The 27,942-nt window shown below is 50.1% G+C and overlaps 10 protein-coding genes across 10 annotated transcripts; 1 reads left to right on the forward strand and 9 right to left on the reverse strand.

Moving 5' to 3' along the window:
• Positions 1–398: 398 nt before the first annotated feature.
• On the reverse strand, positions 399–2,307 carry PC9H_007017 (uncharacterized protein; the record flags this gene model as incomplete). Its single annotated transcript, XM_036776553.1, has 9 exons — positions 399–606; positions 664–755; positions 804–854; positions 914–1,027; positions 1,081–1,236; positions 1,309–1,582; positions 1,631–1,891; positions 1,945–2,188; positions 2,241–2,307. 9 exons carry the CDS (start codon positions 2,305–2,307, stop codon positions 399–401), a joined length of 1,467 nt encoding a protein of 488 aa, XP_036630173.1.
• A 2,031-nt stretch (positions 2,308–4,338) lies between these two features.
• PC9H_007018 (uncharacterized protein) lies at positions 4,339–7,220 on the reverse strand (the record flags this gene model as incomplete). Its single annotated transcript, XM_036776554.1, has 13 exons — positions 4,339–4,404; positions 4,457–4,507; positions 4,546–4,568; positions 4,631–4,708; positions 4,771–4,912; positions 4,992–5,333; positions 5,416–5,586; positions 5,652–5,863; positions 5,927–6,067; positions 6,125–6,477; positions 6,524–6,683; positions 6,736–6,902; positions 6,961–7,220. The coding sequence occupies 13 exons, from the start codon at positions 7,218–7,220 to the stop codon at positions 4,339–4,341; spliced, it is 2,166 nt and encodes a 721-aa protein (XP_036630174.1).
• Positions 7,221–7,560: 340 nt separating this feature from the next.
• On the reverse strand, positions 7,561–8,855 carry PC9H_007019 (uncharacterized protein; the record flags this gene model as incomplete). The annotated part of the gene is made up of 7 exons (XM_036776555.1): positions 7,561–7,748; positions 7,813–8,105; positions 8,165–8,333; positions 8,389–8,454; positions 8,511–8,611; positions 8,672–8,745; positions 8,805–8,855. 7 exons carry the CDS (start codon positions 8,853–8,855, stop codon positions 7,561–7,563), a joined length of 942 nt encoding a protein of 313 aa, XP_036630175.1.
• Positions 8,856–11,008: 2,153 nt separating this feature from the next.
• On the reverse strand, positions 11,009–12,291 carry PC9H_007020 (uncharacterized protein; the record flags this gene model as incomplete). Its single annotated transcript, XM_036776556.1, has 5 exons — positions 11,009–11,065; positions 11,129–11,363; positions 11,415–11,694; positions 11,750–12,106; positions 12,165–12,291. The coding sequence occupies 5 exons, from the start codon at positions 12,289–12,291 to the stop codon at positions 11,009–11,011; spliced, it is 1,056 nt and encodes a 351-aa protein (XP_036630176.1).
• An 800-nt stretch (positions 12,292–13,091) lies between these two features.
• Positions 13,092–13,601, reverse strand: PC9H_007021 (uncharacterized protein; the record flags this gene model as incomplete). Its single annotated transcript, XM_036776557.1, has 1 exon — positions 13,092–13,601. One exon carries the CDS (start codon positions 13,599–13,601, stop codon positions 13,092–13,094), a length of 510 nt encoding a protein of 169 aa, XP_036630177.1.
• A 211-nt stretch (positions 13,602–13,812) lies between these two features.
• Positions 13,813–15,979, reverse strand: PC9H_007022 (uncharacterized protein; the record flags this gene model as incomplete). The annotated part of the gene is made up of 11 exons (XM_036776558.1): positions 13,813–13,894; positions 13,941–14,084; positions 14,138–14,266; positions 14,331–14,412; positions 14,469–14,491; positions 14,544–14,653; positions 14,978–15,242; positions 15,295–15,486; positions 15,534–15,560; positions 15,619–15,727; positions 15,787–15,979. 11 exons carry the CDS (start codon positions 15,977–15,979, stop codon positions 13,813–13,815), a joined length of 1,356 nt encoding a protein of 451 aa, XP_036630178.1.
• Positions 15,980–16,546: 567 nt separating this feature from the next.
• Positions 16,547–18,824, reverse strand: PC9H_007023 (uncharacterized protein; the record flags this gene model as incomplete). Its single annotated transcript, XM_036776559.1, has 15 exons — positions 16,547–16,674; positions 16,753–16,782; positions 16,853–16,997; positions 17,059–17,068; positions 17,118–17,143; positions 17,206–17,276; positions 17,350–17,433; positions 17,483–17,619; positions 17,675–17,756; positions 17,816–17,848; positions 17,901–18,104; positions 18,174–18,434; positions 18,500–18,559; positions 18,621–18,656; positions 18,719–18,824. 15 exons carry the CDS (start codon positions 18,822–18,824, stop codon positions 16,547–16,549), a joined length of 1,413 nt encoding a protein of 470 aa, XP_036630179.1.
• A 2,254-nt stretch (positions 18,825–21,078) lies between these two features.
• Positions 21,079–21,605, forward strand: PC9H_007024 (uncharacterized protein; the record flags this gene model as incomplete). The annotated part of the gene is made up of 3 exons (XM_036776560.1): positions 21,079–21,188; positions 21,244–21,361; positions 21,423–21,605. 3 exons carry the CDS (start codon positions 21,079–21,081, stop codon positions 21,603–21,605), a joined length of 411 nt encoding a protein of 136 aa, XP_036630180.1.
• Positions 21,606–21,649: 44 nt separating this feature from the next.
• Positions 21,650–22,413, reverse strand: PC9H_007025 (uncharacterized protein; the record flags this gene model as incomplete). Its single annotated transcript, XM_036776561.1, has 3 exons — positions 21,650–21,889; positions 21,942–22,055; positions 22,087–22,413. The coding sequence occupies 3 exons, from the start codon at positions 22,411–22,413 to the stop codon at positions 21,650–21,652; spliced, it is 681 nt and encodes a 226-aa protein (XP_036630181.1).
• Positions 22,414–23,187: 774 nt separating this feature from the next.
• On the reverse strand, positions 23,188–25,547 carry PC9H_007026 (uncharacterized protein; the record flags this gene model as incomplete). Its single annotated transcript, XM_036776562.1, has 9 exons — positions 23,188–23,440; positions 23,493–23,585; positions 23,641–23,717; positions 23,780–23,947; positions 24,001–24,171; positions 24,250–24,687; positions 24,737–24,960; positions 25,017–25,286; positions 25,337–25,547. The coding sequence occupies 9 exons, from the start codon at positions 25,545–25,547 to the stop codon at positions 23,188–23,190; spliced, it is 1,905 nt and encodes a 634-aa protein (XP_036630182.1).
• Positions 25,548–27,942: the final 2,395 nt, after the last annotated feature.

A 27,942-nucleotide genomic window follows, 5' to 3' on the forward strand; every position in this document is an offset into this window, starting at 1 on the left:
TGAATGGGACTACCAGTGAAGAACGACCATCACTGTAGCACACAGATTATTCATGATCCGGAACGCCGACATTATGTGAGTAGACTCTCTTGTAATTCACGCTTGCGCCCGGCAATTCAGCGTATCAACGTGACTGATACTTCCTTAAAGGAGGCCGCGTCGGTGAATCCGGCACACGCGATCAACTCCTGGGCAAGAAGAGGCATTACTTCATGTATATCCCACTCCAGTCTTGGAACGAGCGTTGAGGAAAGGTGCAGCTCTTCTTAGCATCCTTCATAGTACCCCTGATTTGAAATCATTCGCTTCCGTACAGCTATCCATGATGCGAGAATACGTATTGGATGCACGGGACAATTGTTTTGTCTCGATGAGAAGAATTGTCTATAGGCCTATCATTAAAGGCCAAGCACTTCTTTGACCTTCTCATGCCGTGGGATCATCATGATACGAAATGGTACGGGGGAGCGACCAGACAACCCATCATACTCCTTCAGATCGATGGGCTCACCAGGGATTTCTTCCATCTTGAAAGCCCACAACATACGAGAGATTGCCAACCAAATTTCGCGCTCAGCAACCCACATACCAGGGCAAATGCGGCGGCTGAAGAACACAATTGTGGGATAAGTATCATTCGATGAAGTTGAGACGACGACTTACCCTGCACCAAACATCCAGTGATCCCGTTCGCACGCGTTGACAAGGTTAGCGGACTCGGAAGAAGATGTAGAGTCGTCGATGTATCGATCAGGCTGAGAAACGTGAAACACATGATGCAGAGTAAATCAGTGTCGGCTTACATTGAAGGTGTGTGGGTCAGGGTGGCGGGTGGGGTCATGGTGCATAGTATACTGTATGGGGGTGAAGATAAGATACGAGATCACTGACAAAATTGAAGTAGCACTCGTACAGTGTTAAGCACAACAACGGTATTTTGGGGGATGAATTGTCCTCGGTAAGTAAAATCTTGGGTGTTAACATGGGGTGTTCCGAGCCAGAATGGGTTGTGGCAGCGTTCAACTTCCTGTTCAAGTATTAGATTATGGGCGGGAAGGTTTGGGTACAGCTATTACGTACCTTGACAATTGCATGAATATATGGCATGTTCTTCTCGTCTTCGACGCTTGGCAGTCTATCGCGACCTACAACTCGATCTAACTCAGCTTGGGCCTTGGCCTGAATTTCAGGGTAAGCGGGAATGAGCGCCGAGAACCATTGCATAATCGAAGCCGTCTGAAAAGAAGGGATCAATTGCATCGCAGATTGTTATCAACTGGGAAGTAAAGGCGTTAAGAACTAACGTACTGTTTCAACACCGCCAATCATGAACGCTGCGCAGAGAATCGACATGTCGATGTGGTTGAGTTGTTCTTTTCCCTTCTCTTCGAGCATCGTCTTCACAAGACAATCGGGGACTTTCTCGCCAAGTTTCATGCGCTTATCAATGTCAAGGATCATTCCGCCGTAAGTCTCAACGAGGTCCTTATGAAGTTGCTTGCCACGGAGTGTCATGTAATTAGGAATATTCTGGAGAAGGGGGATGAAGTCGGTCAAGTTCGAAACTGGGCCAGTGCAGTTCCTACAGATCACAGTTAGCAAGAGCAAAGTGATGGGGAGGGCAACTCACATGAATTCCCGGGACAGACGGAGAGCGCGATTAACCAACGGGTGGTTAATCGAGTCCGTGCGTGTACCGAAGACAATTGTAAGCATGTTGTTCAACGAACAGCGACCAGCATGTGGCTGCGGGTTGATTGGTGCGTTGCCGGCCTGACTGTGAGTGAACAATTCCCTGACGAGGACGGTGGCTTCGTAATCAAGAACATTAGTGTAACCGTCAACGGCTTTCTGAACCAAGAAACTAGCAGCAATGCGACGATGTTTGCGCCTAGTGCAGCCGTTAGTTGAGTATGCCACAAGTTGACAAGCGAACCCTCGTACCAGGTCTCGTTGTAAGGGGTGGCGGTGATTCCACGACCAGCGAATATTGTCTTAGACTTCAGGAACATTTCCTTGCGGGACGAAAAGATGGCGCCGTTGGTGACCATGAGGTCCTTGGCAATATGAGGATCCGAAACGACGATAAAAAGTTGATTACCAAGCCAGAGAGAGTACAAGGGACCAAACTTCTTTGCCCAGTAGTCCAGCGTCAACTCTGGATATCTTGTCAGGAAGGGGAAGGAGCCTACGAAGACTTGTTCCTCAGAATAATTCATATGATGGACTTTGGCACTGACCTAGGATTGGTAGACCGATTGGTCCATAGGGAATCGGGTAGCCATGCTTGTCCACTGGCCTATTCATGAATAGTGCTTTGACGAAGAAGTAGATGATTGCTGTGAACGTAGTAAGAAGAGCGATGTTTCCTGTGGATTGTGAGGCGGAACCCGGGCGTGATTTCGGAATGAGGTAATTAGAGAGGCTACGGCAGGCGAGAGACGACTGAGCAATTGACACGATAGCACATGGTGAGGTATATTACCATGAGTTGGGCTCAGTCAATACCCAATTAGTATTCGTGGGATGTGACACAGAGGTCAGGTCGACGTTTCTCAAGCAAATTTCATTTTCAAGGCCAATAGTATTGCACCAACAGGATAGGTAGGTGGTGTTTCCTGCGCTCTGTAGGTTGCACTGGAGTCCGGGTTCATTGCTAGTAAGAGCCGCTGGTAGTCAATACGGACGAAAGGGGTGCGGTTTTGGGCGAATAACCTACGGTGTTGACGAAGGGTTCCCCAACGGTGTGAGACCGGCTTGTGAGTCGTTGCAACCCGTTGAGCTAGCTCCGTAGACCACCGCGGGGAAGATGGAGACTAAGAAAAGTCGAATCGATATTCTCGATGCTTGCAAGCGTCCATTGCTCGAAGCCCTATGCATCATCATGAGGTGGAATTAAGGAAGAAGGAAGGAACTGGAATGTAGCCCTCCGATGCTAGCAAAGGCCCATTTATACAAGGCGACGGAATTCAGAGTATAGCCCTCTGAAGCACTACGTCTGATGCGCTGATAGCGCGCACGGTAGGTATGATAAAAACAAAGAGTTTTCGACTGATCATTATGAATCAGAACTCGTCCTGGCAATAAATAAAATGCACACCATGATCTGGGGCGTCAACCCCGGGGTTTCGGGCCTGTCCAGAATTGGACTGATAATCCTAATCGTGATCCTACTGAGAATTTCGCTGCTGCTGCGTTGTACAGAAGAAACTGGCCATTCTGGCCTTCGCCACGAACGCGTCTCGCTGGTTAGCTGCGCGTGGCATTACTTGGGATGGACCCACCAAAGGAATCTAAGTAGTCGAAGTTCAATAACACCGATATAGAGTAGAAGTAGAGCCCGGTACCACATGCCACACAGTGGCAATACTAGTCGCAACAGTTCGGCGACACTACCAAAAAAGTGTTGATAGCAAATATGACCAGAATTGCTTGCGGCGTGGATACATCGACATATGTTCGCCCCGAAACCGTTGCCTTTTGGTGGTGCTGAAACGAGTTATAATCGGGGCCCAACCAGTCGTAGGGGGTGCCAACGTGGCCGATAATTTGAAGGCAACGCCATCGAATGAATTACCCCCGTCGTGGGCGGTATTGTTTCGACCAGGAACCCTGAGGTGCATGTTGAAATGAGCTGGTGAGGTCGCGCGAATTCCGAGTGAGCAAGTAGATATATTGCGTTTGGCTGGGACTCCAGCAAACGCATGAAGAAAATAATACATGCGCGCGACATGATACTACAGTAGTCACGTGCATCCCCTATACCCCTGTACCGCCAAGATTGCTGAAATCCAACAGTGCATTGGTCGCAAGCCAGACCATTACGAAGCTGCGCGGAAATCTGTTCCAGCATCATGCGCCAGACACCAATATGGGACACCCTAGATGGCGAGCTGAAGGGAAAGGAATACGAGGGAACACAAAGCTTCGGCGCATCAGCATCAGTCTTTCAGCAATCGGCATGTCGGACATGGCCAGTTTAGGCAGACGTCGACTGCATAGTCCAGTGAGGCGAGGCTGAGAGTATGTTTGTTTGATATATACAACACTAAAGGTGTACAGATACGCGGATTGTAAATAAGGATAATAAATTCTACGTAGATATAACGAGTCGCACCACCAAAATATATAATTTCGCAGAAGACAAAAGGAACGAAGGCGAGTGCGTACTGTCCATGGTGCATGTATATCCAAAGGTCGCGAGACGGCGCACGAGAACAACATCGCACAAGTCCATACGTGCCCGATAAATCCCAGAGTAACTACGATGGAAGTCCTGTTTTTGGACGCACCGCTGGGACTCGGTAAAGTTGTTCGGTTATTAACGTACGATATAAGTTACAACCGCGTGGACTGGGCGTTCAGAGCTTCCAGAGCAGCGTGTGCGCGTATGTTCAATGCGTTCTAAGCAACCAGTCAATCCCCCAAGAAGAAGCAGGTAGGATGGAAGGCTCACCTCCATGCTGTACTTTCCCTGCAGGACGCGAAAGAATAGATGAGTATGGTACTATCGAAAACATCAGAAGGGAATGGGCTTTGACTCACTTTGCGCAAAGTTAGTGTTTTCCCTAATCGCCGAAGAAACGGATGCGATTAGGTGGGTTCCAGTGAAATCAACAGGAGAGCGTACCAGAGAGAACGAGGTCAAGATGTTTGCGGGCCCCGTGTACGTCGCCTTGACACGTCAAGAGGCGGCCAAGTTCGTAATCTACATCGCGACGCAGAGATCGATTATGAAGAACGCGAGCGACGGATGACGAGAACACATACGCGCATGATAGACGAGATAGTGGTCCAACTCGATCTTCATCCCGTTTTCGAAGACGGTTTCGAAGGCCTGTGTAGCGGCTTTCTCCGCTTCTTCCTTGGGGATGGACGGGACTTCAGCGGGGTCAAGCGCCGCGTCAGGATCCTAAGGAATACACACGATGAGTGCTGAGTATTTGCCAGCGAGCGTGTTATCATCGAGTCAGACGAGGGGGCGCACTCACCGGATACGCGACGTATCTCAAACACACGCCCTCCAAGAACTTCGCCAAACAGTAATCATCCCAAAATTCCGCAGTCCCGCCTTCATACTCACTCACACTCCTCCTCTTCTTCGGCTCGCCCTCCGCGCCCTTGGCCTTTCCGCCAGCAACAGTAGTGTCCTCGTACGCATACCGGCCCTCCATCTCACCGAGCACTCGCCGGACCTCGACGAGTATCTTGTCGGTGATGACTTTCCTTGGAGCGTGCGCGATCCCCAGGAACACGTACGACAACTCGAGGGCGGGAAGGAGGAGACGGTGGCCCTGTTGCTGGAACTTACGCGCTTTGCGCGCGATGAATTTCTACGCGTTCCCATGAAGATGTTAGCCACGTCGGATCAGATCTATGAATAGGAATAGGGAAGAAACGAGGGGACACACATACCTCGAGAGGGATGGATTTGCCGGCGATCCGCTGGCGCAGCCCCGGGACTTTCTCCATCAACGCTATCGCCTCTTTCTTCATCTCTCTGCGTTTCTCCTCCGGCTGGGACGCGTCCATCGAGAGTTGCAGCAGACACACCGCCGTCCCGTACGTATACGTCGATTTCGACCACTACAGGCCAAGGCCATACCGTGAGTCAGCTGGCGCCTCATATAAAGGTGTGAAAAAGAACACACCGTAGCCTCTTTGCAAAGGGATCTCCAGTATTCCAACGCCTCCTGGACGTCCCACAGAGCGAGCCGGGCGATGGCGATCTCCCACGAGCTGATGTGGTGCAGGTTCCGGTACTGCGACTGGACCTCCGTGGCTTTGGTGTAATAGTTGATGGCTTGGAGTGGTTGAGAGCGGATCAGCGAAAGTCTGCCGGCGCCGAACAGGAAGAATACGCCTGATGAACCGATACACTAGTCATTAGCGCAGGAAGGAGGAAGGGAGAGGAAGGACTGATTACCATTTGGATACCGTTTGAGGTTCCATTCCAGTATCCGCCGCGCAACGCCGACGTCTACACATTCGAATGTAAAAGATGACAGGACGAGATGGAAGATCATGAGCGCCATATCACATATCGTCCGACGAACACCCTCATCACCTAAGCCAGTAGCCCACGCATCAGCAACACGTCGAGCGAGAATGGAACGCAACTCGCCTGCGCTGATATTCGGCTCCTGTCCATCGGTCCCCCACCCTCCAGCGCGCATCAGCAGTTCCAACCCCCATTTGCGATCCCCCTTGTACCCAAACAGCTCTACGATGCTCGCCAGCCTCGCAGGCATCAGCGACAGTATGATGTTGGACATTCCCACTCCGAGGTAGACGCCTGTGCGGAAGTGGCGGTCGATGGACGGGTCTTGCGTGACTGTGGTCCCGGTGGACGTCGTGTACGTATCTGAAGGAGAGGATGCGGGTGAGGGCGGGTGCGAGACAGTGTATTCTGCGTCCACGTGCTCGATGTAGTCGTACAGTTTGCGGTAGATAGAGATAGTGGTGCGCATGTTCAGGCTAGTTGCTGTGAGCAACAATGCAGAGTACGTCAACGACGACTCACGCTTCTTTGATAAACGCCAACCAGTCCCCCGAGTACACGATCCCCAGCAAGGCTTTCTCAAAGAGCGACTCTGCGTATACGAGCTCCGCGTGCCGTTCGGTCGCGGTCATGGCTTTGACCTGATCCGTGTGCGAGCTGGAGAGCAAGGGAATAACGAAGCCTGCAGCATTTCGTCAGTCAGGTGGCAAACAGATCCTCCATAGTGAACGTACTGGCCAGCCTGGCACCAACACCCGCCGTTTTCTTCCTGTGCAGGCTTGCTATTGCATTGCCGTGTTTCGTATGGGCTATCGCTGCAATCAAGTCCGGGTCCTCGTACGACATGAGCCCCTTCACGCATTGTATGAGGCCGTAGCCGGTAGCAAAGTACAGACGTTCCCTGAGGGTGACCAACGACGATAAACATCCGGCGAAAACCAGCCGAATGAGACACATACATGGTGGGATCGCAATCAAGTAAAAACTTCTCCGATTCGACCATCTTGGACGACAGGAAGAGCTCGAGTGCGTATGCAATAGCAGGAATGTCCCCCAGCGCCGACGCGGGGTTGTAGGGTTGCGGAATCGAGGGGGGTGCGCTGAACGGCGAAGCATACGAGGTCGGGCTTGGCTGAAGCTTCTCGACGACGCCCTCGAGCTCGACAACGCTGGTCGCCTCCGTGCTCGGCGTCGAAGACGGCATTGGACTGAGGCTCATTGGTGTTGTCGCAGATGAACTGGTAGCGTCGCTCGTGGGTACCGCCAATGAATCCATCAGAAGTCAAGAAAAAGGAGTAAGAGCGGTGGCAGTGACGAAAATCGAAGAAAATTGGAGCACTGTTATTGGTCACTGGTCACCACCTAAGAATAAATTGACCGCCGGTGTGCACCGTCGTTGGCGGCGTGGTCAGAGCGCGTGGGGCAAGATGGTAGTATGGGGAAACGGTACAGCAAGGGTCCATCTAAAGTCGACCCTGATCGAAGCCACGTTCTAGATAAGATAATTGATCTGCGCTCTATTACAAGTACGTTCGTATACTGTTTGGTAGCTTATTGATTTAGAAGGAGATAGTAGCGCCTGCTGTACCAACCACGGCCGCGCGGACGCCGTCGGTGGGTACGAGGGTGTAGGGGTATGGTGCAGCCGTGAAAGTGCCAACAGGAGCCGTGTTCTCAGCACCACCAAAGTCGTTGCCGACGGCGACGGCGAAGCCTTCAGTGGTAGCGTACAAGGGCTTGTTCGTACCTAATCGTAGGAATGATGGTATGAGTGACTAATCCAACTGGTGAACTGTAGACCAGATACATACCAGTCCAGACGTTGTTCTCAACAAGGAGTTGGGCACCATCACGGGTGTTGATGCCATCATTGTTGTTGTCAAAGACGTTGTTGAACAGATGCCCGGTTCCGAAGCGGAAAGATGGGGTCCTGGAGTTCAAGTTCGAAAAATAGTTGTTGGCGTAAGTGACGGTGATAGCAACGTCCTCAGCTCCGTTGTTGTCGGAGTGCCCAACGAGGGACCCTTTCCAGTGGTCGTGTAAGATGCTGTTGGTAATCGTGACGCCTGTGGGTCCGTGTGTAATATCCAGAAGGCCATCGTAGCTATAAGTGACCACAGTAAAATCAGCAACATCAAGGAGCGACGGAGGAATACGACGTACAAGTCCTTGTCGTGATCGCGGTCGCTAGAAAGGTCGAGATGGTCCAACCAAACCTGGCTGGATGCCTGTACAGCGACGTTGTCGCCCGGTGCTAAAACCTTCGCGATTTTGATGTTACGGATGATGACGTTGCTGACATCGATAACGCGGAGTCCGATGCCATTGAGAACTGCAAAACCCCCTCAGCATCCATAATGACATGTCAGTGAGAAAGGACAGCTTACCAGCACCGTTACCTAGGAGGGAGGTATTCCCACCGACTTTGACGATGGCGTCGCCAGTAATAGTACCTACGAAAGTAAGGACAATGAGGGGCGTTATGCTAGCCGCTGGAGGGAGGACGAACCAGAAACGATGACAATCTTGGGGTCGTTGCCAGCTACAGCGGCGGTGAGCGCGTCAAGAGTGGTTACAGTGGTAGTGGGCCCTCCAGATCCCCCAGTAGTGCTGATATCACGGCACAACATTAGCGCCTCGCAAGTCACTGAGTACACATGCTGTACTTACCCGCCATTGAGGGAAGCGTAACCTACAGTCGCGACGTCGTTGACGGACGCTCTCTTGACTAGCGCTGGAGAAGCCTACGCACGATTCCAAGTCAGCAGAGCGTTAAAAAATAGAACAGCGGAGACAAGCGTACCGAGACGAACTGTACAGTGAGTAGAGCGACAACAGAAACGATCCACTTCATGATTGAGGAGGTAGGGTAGGAAGGCGAACAAAGTTGTTCTTCTGACATTTCAACTTGTCGCTCGCTGGTATATTTATACTCGAATTGTTGGCCTCGCGAGTTGCATCCCTAGACATTTCTACTCGTCGGATTACCCTCGGCTGCAATGCAATGCGCCGCGTCGACGAGGTGGAGACTTTCAACGTTGGCGATGTGGCAAATGAGCGCCCGGTGGAGGAGAGGCGGACCGTGTGGACCGCCCGGACCAAAAAAATGACTGGCTGGCCCCGTCGTCCGTACCAATACACCTCGCAAGTTTATCAGGACAATCACCACGCACGACAGGAGTTAGGAGCGTAGTGGAGTACACCACGCAACCGGAGTATTACATCGAAGACCTTCGCATTATTCACGCAAAAGCTCGACAGGGAAGGGGATCATGTCGAGACCTGAGATTCGAGACGTCCCGGCACACGCAATTGGGTCTAGGTATGGTGCAGTCTTTTGCCTATGCGGAGAAATACAATGATAAATCAGTGGATATTGGGGGGTAGATGTGGAGTCGAAGCTGATGGATTAGTAGACGCGAGAGAAGAAGATGAGGGTTAGACGTCGGAGGATTGTGTCCTCATTTTGCGGGCCGTTTGCAGTCCCGCTGGACTCCGGCCAGCCAGGAGTGTACAAGAAGAACCAGCAAAGAGCGAGAAGTCCGAAACTACGAGCCGGATTAACGAGATAGATCACGTCCACACAGAGGTATTGTTCTGGGGCGCCCGGAGAGTCCAAGAAGACTGTAGCCACGGTAAAGTCCTGATGCCTTTGACGCGTGAACATGGACCAGGTACTGAGTACATCGACGCGACGTTAGAGGAATACGACAACTGCTCACAAGTGGGTTAATCTTGGGCGAGCTATGCTCTTCTTTCCCCTGCCAAAAGCAACAACTAGCTGTAGGATCTGACCCTTGTCCTGTACGTGAGCAAAGGAGCTAGCACAGGTCTCCCTGTATTCCATGGATGAGGCACTAGGTCTTCAGGTGGTGGATTCGCTTATCGCGCTCGTGGGATGGGGGGTCGAAGTACAGCCCGGGGTTCCAAGGTGTAGCGGCGAGGCAGGATGACTCGAAACGCATCTCGTCGCATCGACGTCCGTAACTTTCTAATGTTATCTTCCGGAATCAAGATAAAAGTATAAGTGTGGACGAGGAAGGTCCAATCGAGACACGTACACCACCTAGATCGATTAGGGGAGCCGTCACAAGAAAAGGGGAAGAGACAGTGCCACGGTCACCGTGAAGCTCCCACGCGCAATCGACGCGTGTCGGCGGAGGCTCTAACTACAGGGGAAAAGAGGGGGGGATGGTAGAAAGTGTTGTATTAGCAATGATGGTAAATGGGACGCACGGGGAAGCATCAGCAGCAGGTATGCCTATGAACTCGGTGCCCCCCCCCCACGATTCTAACAACGCAAAGACGGATGCAACTCTAATTCGGGCCTGAATGGAGGACGTGCGACAGTTGTGGACGTTCACATCAGAGTTGCTCACATGCGAAGGGCAATCGAGCCACAGGGAATCGAGGGGTGAAACCCCCAGCTCCCGAAGACTTCAGCAAGCAGGTTGTGAGATCGTTGAAGTCGGGTAGAAATGCTGGGAAGCAGGTGCAAATCACGGGCGATGGTGGCGAAGTCGGGAAGAATACTGGGTCAAAGAAGAAGAACTGCATCTGGGAATAATCCCACCACTTCGGTGGTGAGCGCATCGCAAAGGTTACAGAAGTTGACATAAGCACAGGCAATCCGAGCGAGAAGTCCACAATACGTAGACCAGAAGGTTCGAAGGCATTCAGATCGGCTGGCGTGGCTGACGCCCTCAGCAGATCATGAATACAGAGATTACAATCATAGCGGCCTTGACGGTGCGTCGGGAAATGCAACGCCAGACGCCAGACGACTCCACAGATTACAGCGAGGACGAAACATCCCAGGAGTAGAGCGAATTTCTGGTTCTCACCTCCTCACTGAACATCGAGGAAATTTGGCCGTATGCATTGGGAAAGTGAAACACTGGGAGAACATGTACGTACACTATCACGAAGTCTCTCATCAAATTGATGCCAAATTTGAATGGGAGGCTTGGGCTACCATTGTCACATATCAGGTATTTTAACATGGTCCTACTTGATTGATTGCACTACGGTGTCAAGGAATCCACTCGGATCGTCAAGATGGTACTAAATATGGAAGAGCAGATTCATTAGAAGCCCTGCGATGCAACGGAGAGGCGATATGCGTACAAAATGGTTTGCTTTTTCAACATCGATGAATTGAGTCTGTCGAATCTTTTTGCCTCGCCTCACGAACTCATCGTGCAGTGTCTGTGTTCGATTGGTAACCCAGAGACAGAGCCAGACCGACTGGCGGCAGGATATAACAGTAACTTTGACCCGAGGAAAGTATGTCTGCACGAGTTTTTCATCAAAGAGGGCGCGATGCGTTTCACCAGCCATTGCGCTCATGATTGCCCCATTCCTAGCGAGGCATATTAGACTATTCATCAAGATAACTAGCCGAAGTACGTACAGTGGAGTATCCGTTCTCGCTACTGCTTCAAAATTGCAGAATCGCTGAATATCTGCTTGCGTCCATGAGTCTGTAGACGATTTCGGCGTGCGTTTCCGCTGGTGATCTAAATTCGCTATCAACCCATCCCAGGCTGGCGGAGGAGGGTCGTAGTAACTGCTGACCCAATCCTTGAATGCAATCCCCATCTCCATTGTTGTTTTCAGGTCGCGATCCAACCAGGGTGTGTACGCAGTCGTTGGGCGATCCAGAGGAGTGAAACCGTAGATTCGGCTAGGATCTATGATGTGATTTGGTGAGTACCACTACCAGTGGTCAATATATTGCAACATTACCGTAGAGAACGATGTTTGAGAGATAGGGTTCGAGGATTGTACGCGACTGTGGTGACACGGCGCTCGCATTCGAGAGCATCGAGACAAGCATGCTACATCCAGTCGACCAGCCCAATGCCACTAATCCTCCCTTTGTGTAGTTCTCGTACGCTTTGGGGATGGAGTGCTCCTCGATGAAGGCTACAAGGAACAAAGAAATAAACTGAGCAAGGCTCTCGAGATGCGCTTGAGGGTTCTTTTTCATGAAGCTCAATTCTTCGTCATTGTACGCTGTTGAACCGGGGTACTCCCTCCGATTGATAGCGACGGTGCGAAGGTTGCGTTCATGAGCGAGGTCATGGATATGTTCGAAACCATCTATGAGTTAGAAATTATTACACCCATCACCGCCAGTGAACCGTAAATGAGGACCCACGGCCATTAAAACCAGTTCCGTGGATTATTACAAGCGTGGTGTAGTCGCTCGATGATGGCGGCGGGCCACTATCTGTGTAGAATACTGCCGTCCCGTCCCCCAACTTTGCAGTCGACGAGGAGAACATGATGGGTGAGTGATAAGCGTGGGGGCCGAATGCAAGCCGCCTGTGAGTGACTGGTAAAGCTGTTAAACCCTCTGGCGTGGAGGAAGTCAGCTCGATTAAGTATAGAGCATGCTACCACTGATTATGATATCAAACTGTAATGGTCACGATATCCAATATCATTCCGTTCACCTTGACAGTGCACCATGGAAGCGCAGCTAAGGGGTCGATCCACCCCTCGAAAGTGGTCCAGATCGACGTTAAAAGGTACGCTGACGAAGAGACCGCACAAGTGTACCCATAGACTGGGAAATTGAAGTTCCCGGCGTTAGTAATAGATGAGTTTGTGTCGCGGGAAATGCTCACCAAACTCCCGGCGTGTGTATGTTTCCTCATTTGCGGGCTCAAAGACAGAAAAGGCTTCGAGCGCGATGGTAGGATTTGAGATGAAGTTGGTTCATCTTGCCACAGTTCGTGGATACCAGCTCGTGGTTGGGGAAGGTGCTTGGGGAGGAAATACTAGTACTACACATCTGACATGGCATTGAGCTGGATCGACCGATATGTGAGTTCACCAGCTATTTATATTTTAGCAGAGGACTCACCGATCCCAAAGGTGATAAGAATAAGTCTAAGATGGTGAAGTTAGAGACGAAGTTGAGTGTGGGAAAGGGCCCCTATCATCCTAGGAGGTTCTCAGGCAAAGTTATGGCGAATAAAATATATCATAGCTACTCGTCAACAAGGTGTACAGTTATTTATAATTTCCATGGATATAATCGTCTCAGGCTACAATACCAGCAAAAACATCAAGCAGAAAGTCACGCGCCAGCCCAGTCGACCTTCCCGGCAAGGAATTTGGGGGGAACCATGTGGTTGACCAGTTCCGTATCAACGAGAGGCGGTAGATCTTTGAAAAGTGGGAGCGTCAACATGACAGACATCACCGCTTCCAAGTTGCTGACCGAATTGTCGAGATTACAAAGGGCCGCTGCCTGTACTGATGTGGGTGTAGTTATGACGTCAAGCTGGGCTACAGGATGGATCTTGAAGAATGGCGTAAAGTGGTGCCTGCAAACATCGAACAGACTTGCATATTTGTCGCTATCTTCGAGTTCGAATGAAGCGGCGATGCCGTCGAGCGATGTAAGGCGCTGGAACTTGGAGTGCCTCAAGAATGCCGTGCACAGATTCGTGTAATTGTCGAGGTGGACGGAGGATAATTGGGGGAAGTTGACTACCTTGGCCATGTTGACTCCAGCAAAGTCCAATGGCACACATCGGAACAGGAGAGATATATCATTATTCATGTTATATTCTGTCTCGAGCATTGAGTCGGTTCTAAGACTGAGAGTACCGCGCCCCTTAGTGAACTAGCCGTAGTTCGGAAACCAAGGAGTCATCCAGCCAGCCATCCTGAAGGCTGAAGGCACAGTCTATTAAAAGTGGTAGATAGTACATTGAGGGGGACATAATAGGTACACTGGAAGTTGTTGGTATCGCGCGGCGAAGGCCACATGGCGGCTCAACAAGATAGCAATGTCAAGCATTCGCAGCCCCTTGAATGAGTGCCCTTGTGGCTTGGGATCGTGGTCGGATCTGGCATTTGAATGGAAGCGGCGACCTGTAACAAGTTAGGACGCAATAAATCAATATCGGGGGACACCCACGGAATCAACCCAGGGCAATACTTCTGAGAAGGCTCGATGCGGTTTCCTTTCTCGTCGACGGCGTGGGCGAAATCGAACACGCTCAACAACATGGCCGCAGTGATCCAAATGGACGAGGAGGCGAGGTACCGGCCGGGACAGATCCTGCACATCTCATTCACATATAGAATAGGAACAGAGAGACAGGACGCACGCACCTCCTCCCGAATCCAAACACCACATTCGGCTCCTTCGTATCTGGGTTCAGCGTGCCATCTTGCGATAACCAACGTTCCGGTTTGAACGCAAATGGGTCTGGATATTTCGCGTCATCGTGGAGCATCGCCCTGTGAGCGTGGCAGCAGATGAGCCGAGACGCAAAAAAGAACCTGGAAGAGGGATGGCACGTACCATGCATTCCCAATGACGATAGAATTAGCAGGTATGCGGTACCCTTTATATTCATCCTCGGCCGTTACGAAGTGGGGTATTGCTTCATAAACTCGCGTCAGGTTGCTGCATGCTGAGTGAAGAAATGACGTAGCCTACCCAACGGTGTGACAGGCTGCCACCTAGGGAATAGGCAATTAGCCATTATCGCAAGAGATGCTAGTGAAAACAAACCGTTGAACTTCCCTCGCAATGGCGGTCACGTAGGGTAGACGATCCATATCTTCGAAGCTCGGTAGGCGCTTACCCTTCAAAACGCCGTCGATTTCCCGCCAAGCCTTTGCCTGGATGTCTGGGTGGATCAGTAACGCCAGAACCAGCGAAATCATCGCCGACGTGGTTGTGTCAGCGCCAGCTTATTCAAGTAGGCAAGTGATAGTGAGTGTTGGCAAATAGGCGACATAGAAGGGAGGGATGATGTACCAGTATAAAGATTGGCCGCCGTTTCTTGAATGAGACGCTCCTGTTGGGCGATATCCCCCGATTCATCTATATCTTCAAGACGACGCGAAGTGAAACAAGGTTGGTAGATTCCACTGGCCTAAATTCATGTATCCTCGGTGGTAAGTGGCGCCCGGTTTCAATGGATAGCACATGGTTGCACGTACCATCCTTTTCTTCACCACCGCAAAAGGATCCTTAATCATTTTGTCTGTGTAGCGCTTCCACTCCTTGGCCTTGTTCTGGAACCCTGCCCAAGGGATCCATGACGGAACATACTTGAGTAAAGGTATAGATTCAACGAGGAATGCACCATGGAGAGACGCAATATTCAACCCAGTTAAAGCCTTCTCGGCTGTAACGATGTGGGGGTCTTCCTTTGACGACACATCAATGGCATAACCGATGTCCATAATAATTGCGACGGTAGTTCTGCGTCGACGTAAGGTTTAACATGCCAGATGAGCGACAGAAGCAGACATACAGGTTCATGTGCTCCATGAAGTCATCTGGGGATTCAAGGAGGCGTTGCAGGAGTTTGACAGTGTGCTTGAGTATTTGTGGGTTGAATCGAGAGGTTGCGGTATTGGAGTGGAACTCTTTTTGGAAGAGCTTCCGATGCTGTTTCCACCGGTCGCTGTATTCCATCATGGCGAATAGCCATGACCAGCCCATCCTAAAGTCCTTGTAAAACTCCACTTGTTCACGAAGACGCTTACTCACAATTCGTTGAGCATCACAAATCGTGGTCTGGTGAGGGAAATCCCGTCAGCGAACTGAGAAAAGGTCATTTGAATCTTAAGCATACCGACTCGAGTAGATATACGATCGTTTGTCGAGTAGCTCTTTCGCTGCCTCAGTCGTGTCAATAACAATGAGTGACGATCCCGCCACAGTCAAGTGGATAATATCTGAATCTGTTTCGACAAGCGGCTAATCAATGAGTGAACTGTGTTTCGAAATAGTCTACCCTCACCATATTGTTTGGACCATTCGTGATACTTGATCCATTGAAATTCGGAGGGGGCATCCAACAGATTCCCGATAAATGGCAGTGTCTTTGGACCTGGCGGAAGCGGAAGATTGGCTTTCTCCGACCGCCGGGTGCGCCGTATGCACCAAGAAACGCACATGAGAATAGCCAGATATGCATAGAGAGTGAGAGGCATATTGCCGTGTGTTCAAACATCGCCGTCCTTGAGTAACATATATATCATGGGCCTGCCATCGACTACTTCTTGATGGTGGTGACACATCGACGCTAGTGAGTGGATCATACGATGCAGGCTCATGGGCCCCGGCATCCGTGGGGGCGAAAACTATTCAAAGGCTTTGGACAGAGGTCCTCGAAGTCCCAATGAAAGCTTCTTTGCGGTTCTCGAATTCTGTGTCTCACGCATGGGAAATTATGGATCCTATGTGGAGATAGCGTGCTGATGGAGGCCCATAAACTTTGCTAAGTCCCACTCGCTGCTGAATTGGGTGGCCTGGTAAGTCTTCTTTGACTGGTAGTTGCGTGGATGTTGCTAAATGAACCAGGACTCGGGGATGTTCGGCGCTTGGAAATGTATGTTCATCTATGTTGTTTATGTTTGCTACTTCGTGGAACGCTATAGGCATCTTAAACGAGGGGATGAACTCGTTAGGAGTATGAATACTGATCCGTAAATACCTTTGCATAAAACCGAACAACCCTGTATCGAAGCCGAAGTCTGAAAGCCAGTTGCTCGAAATTATCAAGATGCAGAGGTTCTACTTCCGGCTCTTGAAGACCCAACGTATCCAGCTTTTGCTTGCATCTCCTTTTCGAAAACGGCATCTGCGTCACGGTCCTTTGTCTCGGGCAGAAAGATCAGAGTAACAACTGCAAACGGAAGTCAAAAGCAAGCAGTGTGCTCAAGATTCAGCCGACGTCACTACGGGACGACTGAACAATACTGACCAACTGCAAGAAGCGACACCGCAAAGAAGACTAACCACCATACGAACACCCATGAATCAGCCGGTGGTTGACGGAGATCGATAGGAAAGACGGCACGTACTCCATAGAATGACAGGAGTACCTACACTCTTGCTGAGCTGGTTGAAGAACAACGATGAGAAAATGGCGCCGCATCGACCGGAGGCGGCAGAGAGGCCCTGAGCGGAAGCTCTATACCGCGAGGGGAACAATTCTGCTGGGATGATCTGGTTGCAAGACGGCGTAAGATTGGGGTGAATGAAGGGCATGAATGTGTTCTAAACGTACATAGGACGTCCTAATGAAACAATCAGAAGCACCCAAAAAGGAACGCAAAGCAGACGCACATATTTGTTCCGAAGTTGAAGAAGAACTGGATGTGACGACCGTCGTGGTGAATTTGGTTTAGATAAGTGATACTTTGAAAGGGCTGACCTGTAAGAATGAGAAGCACACGATGAACGCGACCGTGCCCAGCGAATGGAACTTGGCCGCCAATATTGCCGCTACACAATATAAACAGTCAGAATCCCACCGGAACCGCCATAAGGACGATCCTCGTTCAAATTATTACTCAACTAAATAGAGCCGTCATGAGTGCACCTTGGACTTGGATCCACTTTCGCCCAAGTCTGTGGACCGTGAAGATGGTGAAGTAATATCCTTCAAACCGAATGTCAATACAGTACCATTAAAGGGAACATGTACGTACCTGGAATGAAACCTAGCACCGTAATGATCAAGCTGCCGGTGGCTATCTTGAAAAGCTTCTGCCAGGGCGTTCCAGTGGTGCCTTGGAATCCAATTTGCTCAAGAACGAAGTTTTGGTTGAGGTTCACGCCGTAAAACCTGGGGCGAAAGCAACCTGTAAGTAGAGATGCATCAGGGAGAGGGTGTGGCGCACGCAATGTTGGTGAGGAACCAGCAGAGACACGTCCCAACGAGATGCTTCCAGTGGCCCCCCTCCGACAGATATTCCAAGAATTCTGGACGTATATTGAGTCGTATCACAGATCCGTACTGAGAGTGCAACGTAGCAACATACCTCGTATGTGCGCCGGTTTCGGTACATCTGCCACTGTAGCGAAACATTAATATATATATCTAGTGAGTAGTCAGAGAGGACTCACTCGAAACGTTGATATCGGTTTGTAGCTTTTCTTCGGCCTCGCTCTGAAGTTCCCTGGTAGCGCTGGTACCATTCAACGATAAATCAACTCTATCAAAGCATCTACGGCGAGCGGCAGAGTGGAGAGGTGGCTCAGGGAGGGTAAGCCGTTGATAAACGGTCGCAAACGCAGGGACGAGCGAGAGGCCCATCGTGATCCTCCACACTAAACAAACACCGTCGATGACAATGGTCTATCAATACCGCTTCACGTATAATTGAACTCGACCCTCACCTGCATCTAGTTTGTTGATTTCGCCGTTATCATGGATGGCATGTTTGTAAGCCGCGAGGACGACGATGGTGACAAGACTTCCAACGAGGCTGCCCCATCCTTGCATCGAAACAATATACGCCAAGACAGTCCCGCGCTTCCAGGGCTCGGTGCGATCGGCGGTGATGCTCGAGGACATGGGAATATCGCCGCCGATACCAATGCCAACGATGATACGGAACGATGCGAGGTAAATGAGGGAGTTGGATGGGCTGAGAATCCCTGTTGGCGTACGGATATCGAGTCACGACGAGGGGTTTGGAACAGGATAAGGGGAATCGGCTCACCAGTCGGCGTTGAAAGGCACAGTATAGTCCCAAAAATGACCGTCAAAAGTTCCTTGCCATCTATATCCGATTGGCATAACAAGGTCAGACACGATGGAAAAGGAAGAACTCGGATGCGAACATATCGCTTTCCTTCCAAACGCATCCCCAAGATAGCCTAACGTCAGATTAGCCAGTTATATTTGCGTGAAAGATTAGGAAGGATGGGGTTGTACACACCGAAAAGCAGTTGCCCAATGGCACTCCCTATCAACGCGCCCGACTTCAGGAATCCTTCAAGTTTGGGAGGGAGTGAATCCCCGGCGAATAGCTCGTATTGAAGCATTGTAGATATGGGCTAAGCATCCACGTTTAAGTAGCCCATCAGGGCAATAGAGCGAGGTGCAGGATAGAAGAGCCTACATTGATTACAAAATAATCGTATGCTAGAAGGAGGGGACTGAGCACGAGCTAGCTTTCAGAGTGGTGAAACGAAGACGACGAACCGTCCATGAAGTTGCCGGTCTGGGTAAGGATCGAGAAAGGGATTAGTACGGGATAAGGAACGACTGAGGCGACCAAGGCTTACACCTGTAAGGCTCAACAATCTGATGTCTTCCCTCGACAACATCAGTGCTGGGTTTCCCGTCTGCCTCTGTGGCTGCGGCTGTACTTCTCTCTCCTCTCCCTCCACCACCGCAGTGGATGTTCTCCTCGCTATCGTTTCGTCACCTGATGCCATCCCGTCGTTATCGTCAATTTCGGGCAACTGGATCTCTGCAGGAGACGTTAGGCCTGGTCGACGCCGGGACTAGAGCAGGAAACAAGTAGGAGGGCGACGATGTGAAGTTACCCAGTCATTCCAGGTTAGCTTGGGCGTATGTATACTTGTACTAACTCGACCTCGCACTATTCTTGCGAAAGGATCAATAGTAGTACGGCAAGGTTGTGCGAGTTGCGGCAACACGCCGAAGCAAGAAGCTTCCGAAATCGCCACTGTGGGTGTATTGACTCCAACCAGGGATCCCATGAGAGCATGGGATACGCCTTCAGCGGCAAGGAATTCGACTCGGGGGCGGGGTGAACACGAGGATTGCAAGTGTGCCGGCAAGCGTTAGACAGAGGCAGCCCTATCCCACAGACTGGAGAAGCAAGGATGCCCGTGCAACATTGGCTGCGCCGGGCGTATATTAAGAACTGATATTTAAAGAACTTCGACATTCTCAAAGTGCACTGAGTTCGGCGCAGGAATCGGCACTCCGTGCATATGATTGTAAGAATCACGATGTGTGAGTTCCTGATGAAAGAAGGCAGTTATAAGTAATGCTCGCACCACGCCAGACGAACGTGCCTCCAATGGGAACGGCGAGCGTCTTCTGTGACATTCATCCGCCGGGAAAGTTTGTCAATTATTGTCAGATTCAAATTGAGAGCGGGGACCTTGAGTAGTTCGACTCTGCTGCAAAAGCCCTCCATTGGCGTCAATATTGACGTTACGGTCAGTCTCGTTGAAACGTTGTAGAAAGCCCGTTACTCATGACCTGCCGCAACGGCGACGGCGTTCTGGATTCGTCCATGAAGAAGCTCCGTCTCGAAGCATATCCATGCCGGTGTTGGCATTGTAGGCAACAGAGCGAGCGAGCAGGCAGCCTGGCCGTAGCTTCGTCGTCGAGATGATGGAGGTTGGAAAGGAGCGCGGCGTTGAGAAGGGGAGAAGGTACGGGAATAGGGTTTCCGCTTACGTACCAGGTCGGTCTCCATTGCCCCAACTCAGTTCTATCCTTTCCCTCCTTCCCTCCATTCTCCCATTGGTCATTGTGCTCATGAAACATTCGCTTAACCGTTAATTCCGTAACGGCTGCGCTCGACGCTGACAACGACGCGCTACATTAGAACGGCTGTATGTCTTCACGCCTCCACGAAGCATCATCGCCTCGTAAAGTGAGCGGTCAATATACGCTATTTTTCTCGTTCGTTGGCCTGTGTTGATGATTCGGGTTCGGAGCAGAGTCGCAGACAGTGAGCTAATAGTGGGTGAACAGTGGAGATGATCCAAGTCATATTATCCTGGTACAGATATGGCGAAGAAGTGATCTGTACGCGAGGGATGAATCGAGGACTTGTGATAAAAGTAACTTCAAAGAGACAGACCGTCGAGCAAGGGGATAAGCGCCGGTGGACAGTCGCATGACATCGCAATTATACTTCCGAAGTGGTTACGGGTCCTGGAATGTAACGAAGTGAAATGTAAGGATCCGTTTTTCATTAGGCGGAGTGCGCGGGCGCTTACAAAAGAGGGTGGGTATCACAATACCCGGTAGCCGGCTCATCGGGATCTGAACTGATCTCGATCAGGCCCTCATTCTCCCCCATGCTTCTCGCCACGCCTAATAGCCTTTCTTTCTTGCTCGTCGTCGTCTTCCTCTGTACGGTCGTCCCACCCATTCACTCGTCCCTGTTGGATCGTGTCGCGCCCTTCTGTATGCCGCTGTATTCTCCCTCAGACCTCGCGGAGTGCTCCATACCGGATAAGAAGCAACTGGTCTTTGTTCCACATTCTCTCAAGGTCCTCCGTTTGACTCCACAACCGCTCTTGAAAAATGTTTAGAGGTGACACCGCCGCCGTTACTCTCGACCACCATCAGCTCCGTAGCATCCAGTGTACGACAACTCACATCTTGGTGGAGGCGTACGCTGCTGGCACCCTCTGGTATGTATCCCGTCCCGCATCCATCCCTTCCCTCAGTCATGGGTCTCTATTGTAGCATGCTGAACGATGATGTTGTTCGCCGCCGAGCTGAATACCATCTCGGATGGCGCCTCAATTCCCTTGACTCGACGCAAGCTCGTACTGTCGTCTCGCAAACTCGTCGTCACGTACTCGTGAGTCCAAGTCCATGCTCCTCTGCCATTCCCTTTTGTGCTTAGATGTTACCTATTGAAGTCTCGCATCGACGAAGCTGCGTCGTCGGTTGCTATCCGGTATGCTGTCCTCGGGTTTGCTCTCGGTGTGTTGCCCTTTGAAAACCTTTTGCAAACTCGCTCACCCGTCCTTTTCCTTAGAGCACGTCCGACACTACCTTGGGGGCTGATTGAATCACTTTTGGTAGCCTACGACAATCATTAGCTAATAGCTGTATACACCCTTATCCTCTACGTCTATGTTAATGCTCATGCTTGTTCGTCCATGAATGTGTCCCCCAATGCACCGCTCTGTCCTTCCTGAAAGCCATCGGCGTGTCCCCCCCTTCCCTCATTTGTCCCCTCGGACTGGGCATCAATTCTTGCGTAAGGCTGTAACCCAACTTTACCTGTACCAGAGCTTCCGGCGTATGGGTTACATCTTTTCAAACGTTTTACCGCTGGTACGATGGTGGGGGCGGGAGCCAATGTCCTCGCAGTGGTGGCGTCCTAGGGCCGTCACATCAGCGCGAAGATTATACTTCAGATGATGTTGACGTACCGTAGTTAGTTCGCCGTCTAGCAACATGATGCTCCGTAGGAGCAACTTCACCGTAAAATTTCCCTTGTTCGGGATACACGTCATCGATGCTTGAATTTCAACTATGTCTCCGATCTGGAATATGATTGGAGTAGTGGGAATGTACCTGGGGGGCGTTAGGCTTCAGGTCGTCAATGCATATGAGTGCTTGCCTTGTCCCATTTTCTTCGTTGGCTATGATATAATACTCGACGGTGTTGTCCTCGGTGTGCAGGAATTTGGTGTGGTCCACCTTTGAGAGGATCCCACGGGGATCGATCTCGGCATTGATGTCAACGACCTCGAGACCGGTTGATTGCTTTGCGGGTGTGAAGAACCTGTTGCTAGCCATTATAGTGAGGTGCTCGGAGTCTTCTTGTTGATTCCCGCCCTCCTTGCCCAGAAACTCCGGACAGGGAAGCAGCTTTGCATTTGGCGTATAACGACTGAACATCGAGTATGCGCGGCGTGAGTTGTTCACCATCTGCTGGAAGCGTGGCGAGCCAAGACCTGTGAGCGTAACCGCCTGTCGTACATGCGCCAGCCGTTTGATATCATCTGGACGGCTACATCAGGAAAAACCCCCTGGGCTTTGAAGCCCGACAGAAGCTGCCCAGAGCATAAATAAGCTGACAGGAGCCATTAAACCTCTGCAAGCCAACTAAGATTTCAAACAAAGGTTCAACTGGATATCGAAATGTTAAAGCAATCAGAACATAAATGTTGACTCTTTCCCTGAGCTAATCCTAATGTATGGTTTGTTTGACGTCGTTTGTCACCTACAAAAGACCCAAAGATTGGAAAGACCCAAAACCTCTCAAATCCTTGAAAGATTGGAAAGACCCAAAACCTTTCAAATCCTTGAAAGCCACCGAAGCCCTCAAAGCAATCAAACCTGTCCAACCTATCAAAAGATTTCATAGCCATCATTCAACATAGAAATCCATTGCAAGACATGTGAAGAACTTAGTCCAAATCAAAATCTGCCTTTAGTCACCAGAGATCATATCCTGTATGCAAGAGGTTGAAGATGTTGAAGCTTGGAAGTATACCAAAGAGTAGTATTAGAGCAATACAGAAATAATTCACATTGATTTCATAAAATCACCACCAAATTGGTGTTGGCATTTGCATACTGGAGCAGGGCAGAATGGGTATTAGATGACTTTGTATAGTAAGGTAGGTATAGTATGTATGTATGCTGGAAGGAACAGAAATGAAGTGATATCTACGATGCACTAGGGACTGGAGTTGGACTTCTGGAGAGTGTTTGTGAAGCTAGTCCAGAAGCAGAGACAGGGGCAGGTGTAGACGAGGTAGCGGCAGAGGCAGGCACAGATGAAGTACATGATGCAGTACTAGACTTGGAGGTTGACCGGCCAGGGCCTGCCTCTAGGGCGTCAAAATCCACCTCATCAAAATCGTCCGCTGGATCTTCACCGTAGTCATGAGCATGCAAGAATCCTGGCTTGGAAATATTCCTGATATGCAAAGGTCATTTGAAATGAAGGGATGGACGAAAGATGGACAAACATTATATCACGCCATAAAGACTCTTGAAACTTCTTGAACCAGTTTGGCGACTTCTGCTCGACATAATTAAGCCTGGCCATATAATGCTCGTAACTGCAATCACCCTCAGTCAAATCAGAACAGATAACCAGAGTACTATATTACTCACATAGGCCTGACAATGTTTGTCTTGAATTTGACCTCCGTACGGTATCCATCACGATATTCGTTAACTGCATGATGAAGCTTGAACAAAAAATAATCAGTATACGTAGTACTAAAGAGACGAGGTCGGGAAGGGAACTCACAGCTGCGATTACCAAGGCGAGCAGAGCCTTCGGTATGGCCTTAAGCTGCAGCATTTTGCCAAAGGCCATCTGGGTTGTCAGACTGCCTGAGCCGTCAAAGAATACCCTTCGAATAACATCAGCTATGGCACTGTTGCCAAAAGGAGCTTGAGCGTCAAAGCTTCGCTTCTAAATGAAAGTTGTGATTCTCATATCCAAGTGAGAATAAGAAACAAACTCACCAGAGCGTTCACTTCAGCGTAATGAAGGTGACCCTTTTCCAACAGAAAGGCTACCTTTGATTTAATGCTGGATGCGTCTGAACCTGGGCCAAGAAACCGATAGTTCCCAGGCGCCAACAAGGTGGCACGATCCTTCACGGCATTCCTCATCAATGGTCCCACGTAGCTGATCTAAGCATCAGAGGGACGGTGAAGAGGGAAAGATAAGCTGGAAGGTTTCTGAAGGGAGAGAGACAACATTGAACTTACATAGGTAATCAACATGGCTTTGATATCTTCATCATCATCGCCGTCATCCAGCTCAGCCTCTTCCAGACCGTCGAGGTACTTGATCTCATTGGGAGAATCACATGTACTACGTACTAGGTCCCAGATGAAGTTATTGATGTTGCGTGGGAAGGCTTCTTGAAGACAGATGTGACATTGCATGGCTTCCCTAGCCTTGATTGCAATGTGTCGTGCTTCAGGATAAGGTTTGAAGTCTTCAATGTTGATTTTAGGACCACGACGTCCCTTCCGACGGCCTGTACCACGCTTCCTCTTTAGAACCCGTCTGCGACCAACTAGCTCATCGTCGCCATCCTCTGCTACAGTCTGCCAAATGTTGGTTAGCTTCATCTCTAGTGAAAGAGAAAGGGAAGTGACCTGGGCGCTTCTCTTGTGAGGTTTCTTCTTCAACGGGAACATCTGGTTGAAGAGTCATTAGCTTGGTTAGCACGCAAAGCAGTGAAACAACCTCTATGTCATAGTCCTCCTCAACTTGGCTCTTCTTCGACTTACGCCTCTTGGATTTGACATCAAGATCTGACTCCTCGTCCTCCATGGAACTGCTACTGCCTGAGCCACTGGTCTTGTCGGATGGCTCGTCCACGTCCACGTCCTCCTCGTCCTCGTCCTCGTCCTCGTCCTCGTCCTCGTCCTCCTCAGGCTTCTTAGACTTGAATTCCACAGGTGGTTCATCTGCTCAAAAGGCCATGATTTAGCAATCAAGGGAGAACCAGTTCATTGATTGTCACCGTCTTCAGAATATATGGTCTTAGCCGCATTCTTGGGAGCCAAGCCCCTCCATCTGGCCGCAAGACCATCACCAGCAGTATCGCTAGCACTAGCCTCATCATCTTGAAGACCATCTATCTCGTCAGCGTTAGGGACACCCTCCTCTGTTTTCCGCTTCTTGGGCAACACTCTGTCAGGTGCTGATGATATGGAACGCTTTCCGAGACTAGTCTGGCCCGTCTCCTGTGAGTTCTCTCGGGATAAGACATCTGCATTCCGCTTTTGGATTTCTGCCATCAAGAAAGCATGAGCTAAGACTGCCTGAGCATGATGCACGTACCACTGCTTTTGGCTTCTTGCTCTGCCTTTTTAGCTTTCTTAGCCTTGACCTTTGCGGCGGTAGCCTGTGCTTTCATCTTGGCCTTGGACTTTACGCCCGAGTCATCCACATCCTCATCCTGGGCCTCAGCCTTGCCTTTGCCCTTCTTCGCCTTCTTTGTCGGGGGTGGTGAAGAGACAGCAGCTGTGTTAGACCTTGTCACTCTGGCCATAGTGGGCGGTGAGGTGGAAGATGGATGGAGGAAGGAGAGAGAGGTCAACGTTGAAAAGAGGTACGGTATGCCAAAGACGTAAGGAAAAGTCTCCCTGAATATTGTTGAAAATATCGGTGAATTTAAAGTTTGTCCGCTCTCTTGAAATCTATTACTTCAAAAATAAGTACTATGTATCTACATGAAACTAGAGTTGTTAATCCAACCGTTACGGTTCTTAATCCAGCTTTCTCCAGCTTTGTCTGAGTGCAGGACAAAAGACGCCCTCTCACCTACATAAGGCATGTTAAAATGAGTTATGTTTTTCGAGTCAAAGACAAGCCAGTCCCCATTCCTGAGCTGCAATCGCAAGCCAGCCTCCCGTAGACATATGTCTCCATCCCTGAAGCTTCCTATAGCAAGAACAAGACACATCAGAGTGTCCATGCCATCACGGTGCTCAATAGTTTGAACGTTGAGATTGACCACGACACCACTGAAGGGAAATACAGGGGAGACTTCATCGCCCGGTAGAAACTCTGCAAAGATCTTCTCTATGTTGTATTCCTTGGGTACCAAGGTTTGCAGCTATGAAAATTAGGGCGTCAGACTTGGGGCATTCAGCAAATTGTGGAAGGGAAGGTACTATATCTCTTATTTCCTCAAAAGCCAGGGCAAAGTTGTCCTTGAGTGCCTCGTACGCCTTTGGAAACCTCTTCATTTCTTCCGACGGTCGCGGCACAAACAGGGAGAATGTCGATCGCCTTTTGAGACCCTGCTTGCTAAGCTCAGCTGGGTGAATATCGTCAGGTGCATCGTCTCCCTGTAAAACAAACACTTAGCCAGTAAATTATTCAGAGAGGTATTAAACCTACGTACATTGGTGCTGTAACGATTGTACCAGTCAAAGTGGAGACCAAGGAAAGGGACTTTTAGTTCTTTCTCTCCCCTGTTGATAGGTTGGATTCGGTTGCTGAGGTCGCCAAATATGCCCATCAACTTTGTGAGGAGGTTCTTCTTGAGGCCCTCTGATAAAGTGCCGCGCAGAAGAACAAGATTTCCCTTGCAATCAGGACTTTTAGAACGAATTAGCAGGGGTTTGTTGCTAGGATGTAAATAAGGTAAGCGTAATGAATAAGGAAATAAAGCATGATGATCTTACTCTGGCTGGATGTCTTTGAAAGACAGGTATAGATACTCGTTGTCATGAACCTTTTTACCCATGCTGTAAAAGCTAGAGAGCTGAAAGGTGAAACGAGTAAGGCATGTTTCCTGGTTGTCTGGTAATGCCAAAGAATCATACCTTCTTTCGCAGATCAGTCAGGCTACGTACCAAAAGAGCCCTGGATGCCTTCGACCTTTGTTTGACTGTATTAGCAACTCTTTTGCAACGGTCGGAGTTTAACTGGACTTTGTTGGCGGTGGCATCGAAATCGACCTCAATGATGTCACAGGTATGGGCTGCTGGCAGACGAGCCACCGCCTGGAAAACTTTTACCTGGGCCTCGTAGAATGCTGAAGGTGGGGGAGAGCATCCTTGGCCGCCTAGTGATCTGGCCGTGACAGAGTAAAGATCGACCTCAAGGAGTGCGTCCAACTTAGAGAGAAATGGTAGCCATGCATCTCTGCATCTGGGGAGAGGCGCGAAGTCGCTGAAGTTCTAACGTCAACAAAAGCCTCAATGAACTACAGGAAAACATGAACGTACTTCGATTTCAATGCGTCAAGAACCTTCTCCGTGGCCATCAGGTCAGTGAAGTCCAAATCCGTTTCGCCTGCTTGCAAAAACTCTGGCCCGAAGACGTTGGTGAGGCGAAGAGGGTGAGATTTTCGCAAGCTAGACATTGCTGGAATGATTGTCCCTCTCACCGACTTTCCGTATTTGCTTTCTGTAATCATTGAGCTCCTTGGATGCGAAGAGGACACACGAACACACCTTGACTTGGGTTTCGTAGCAAATTACTAAGGCAATTGATTTCCTGCATAGGGAGAGTCTGAGTGGCAGTGACGAGTTGCTTTGACGCGATCACCCAAAGGATGTATAGGGAGCCTGTATCTCCGATCGTATCAACGACCACTAGAGTTAGGAAAGGTTAAGACCCACTAGCCGCTGCCAAAGAGGCATATTTCCTGCCGAAGGACACCCAATCCTGGAAAGTTCGTGCAACGATGCCCAGGTGTGAAATACTTGGACTTTGGCAAGAAATCCGGGCTATGTCGGCTACGGAGGAAGGGGCCCTAGATGTAGTTCCTTCCCGCAATCTACGTCTTGCTCAGGTATGGGTTTCTCAAAAGAAAGGAAATAATACATACACGTCGACGTATCCAGCCAGCTGGATCAATCTAAGCATGCGCACCACGCTAGCCCCTTGACTGTTACCCTCAATCTTGTGAATGTTGACAACTAGCCCGTCCA

Source organism: Pleurotus ostreatus (assembly GCF_014466165.1).
Source record: "Pleurotus ostreatus strain PC9 chromosome Unknown scaffold_5, whole genome shotgun sequence".
Taxonomy (NCBI): domain Eukaryota; kingdom Fungi; phylum Basidiomycota; class Agaricomycetes; order Agaricales; family Pleurotaceae; genus Pleurotus; species Pleurotus ostreatus.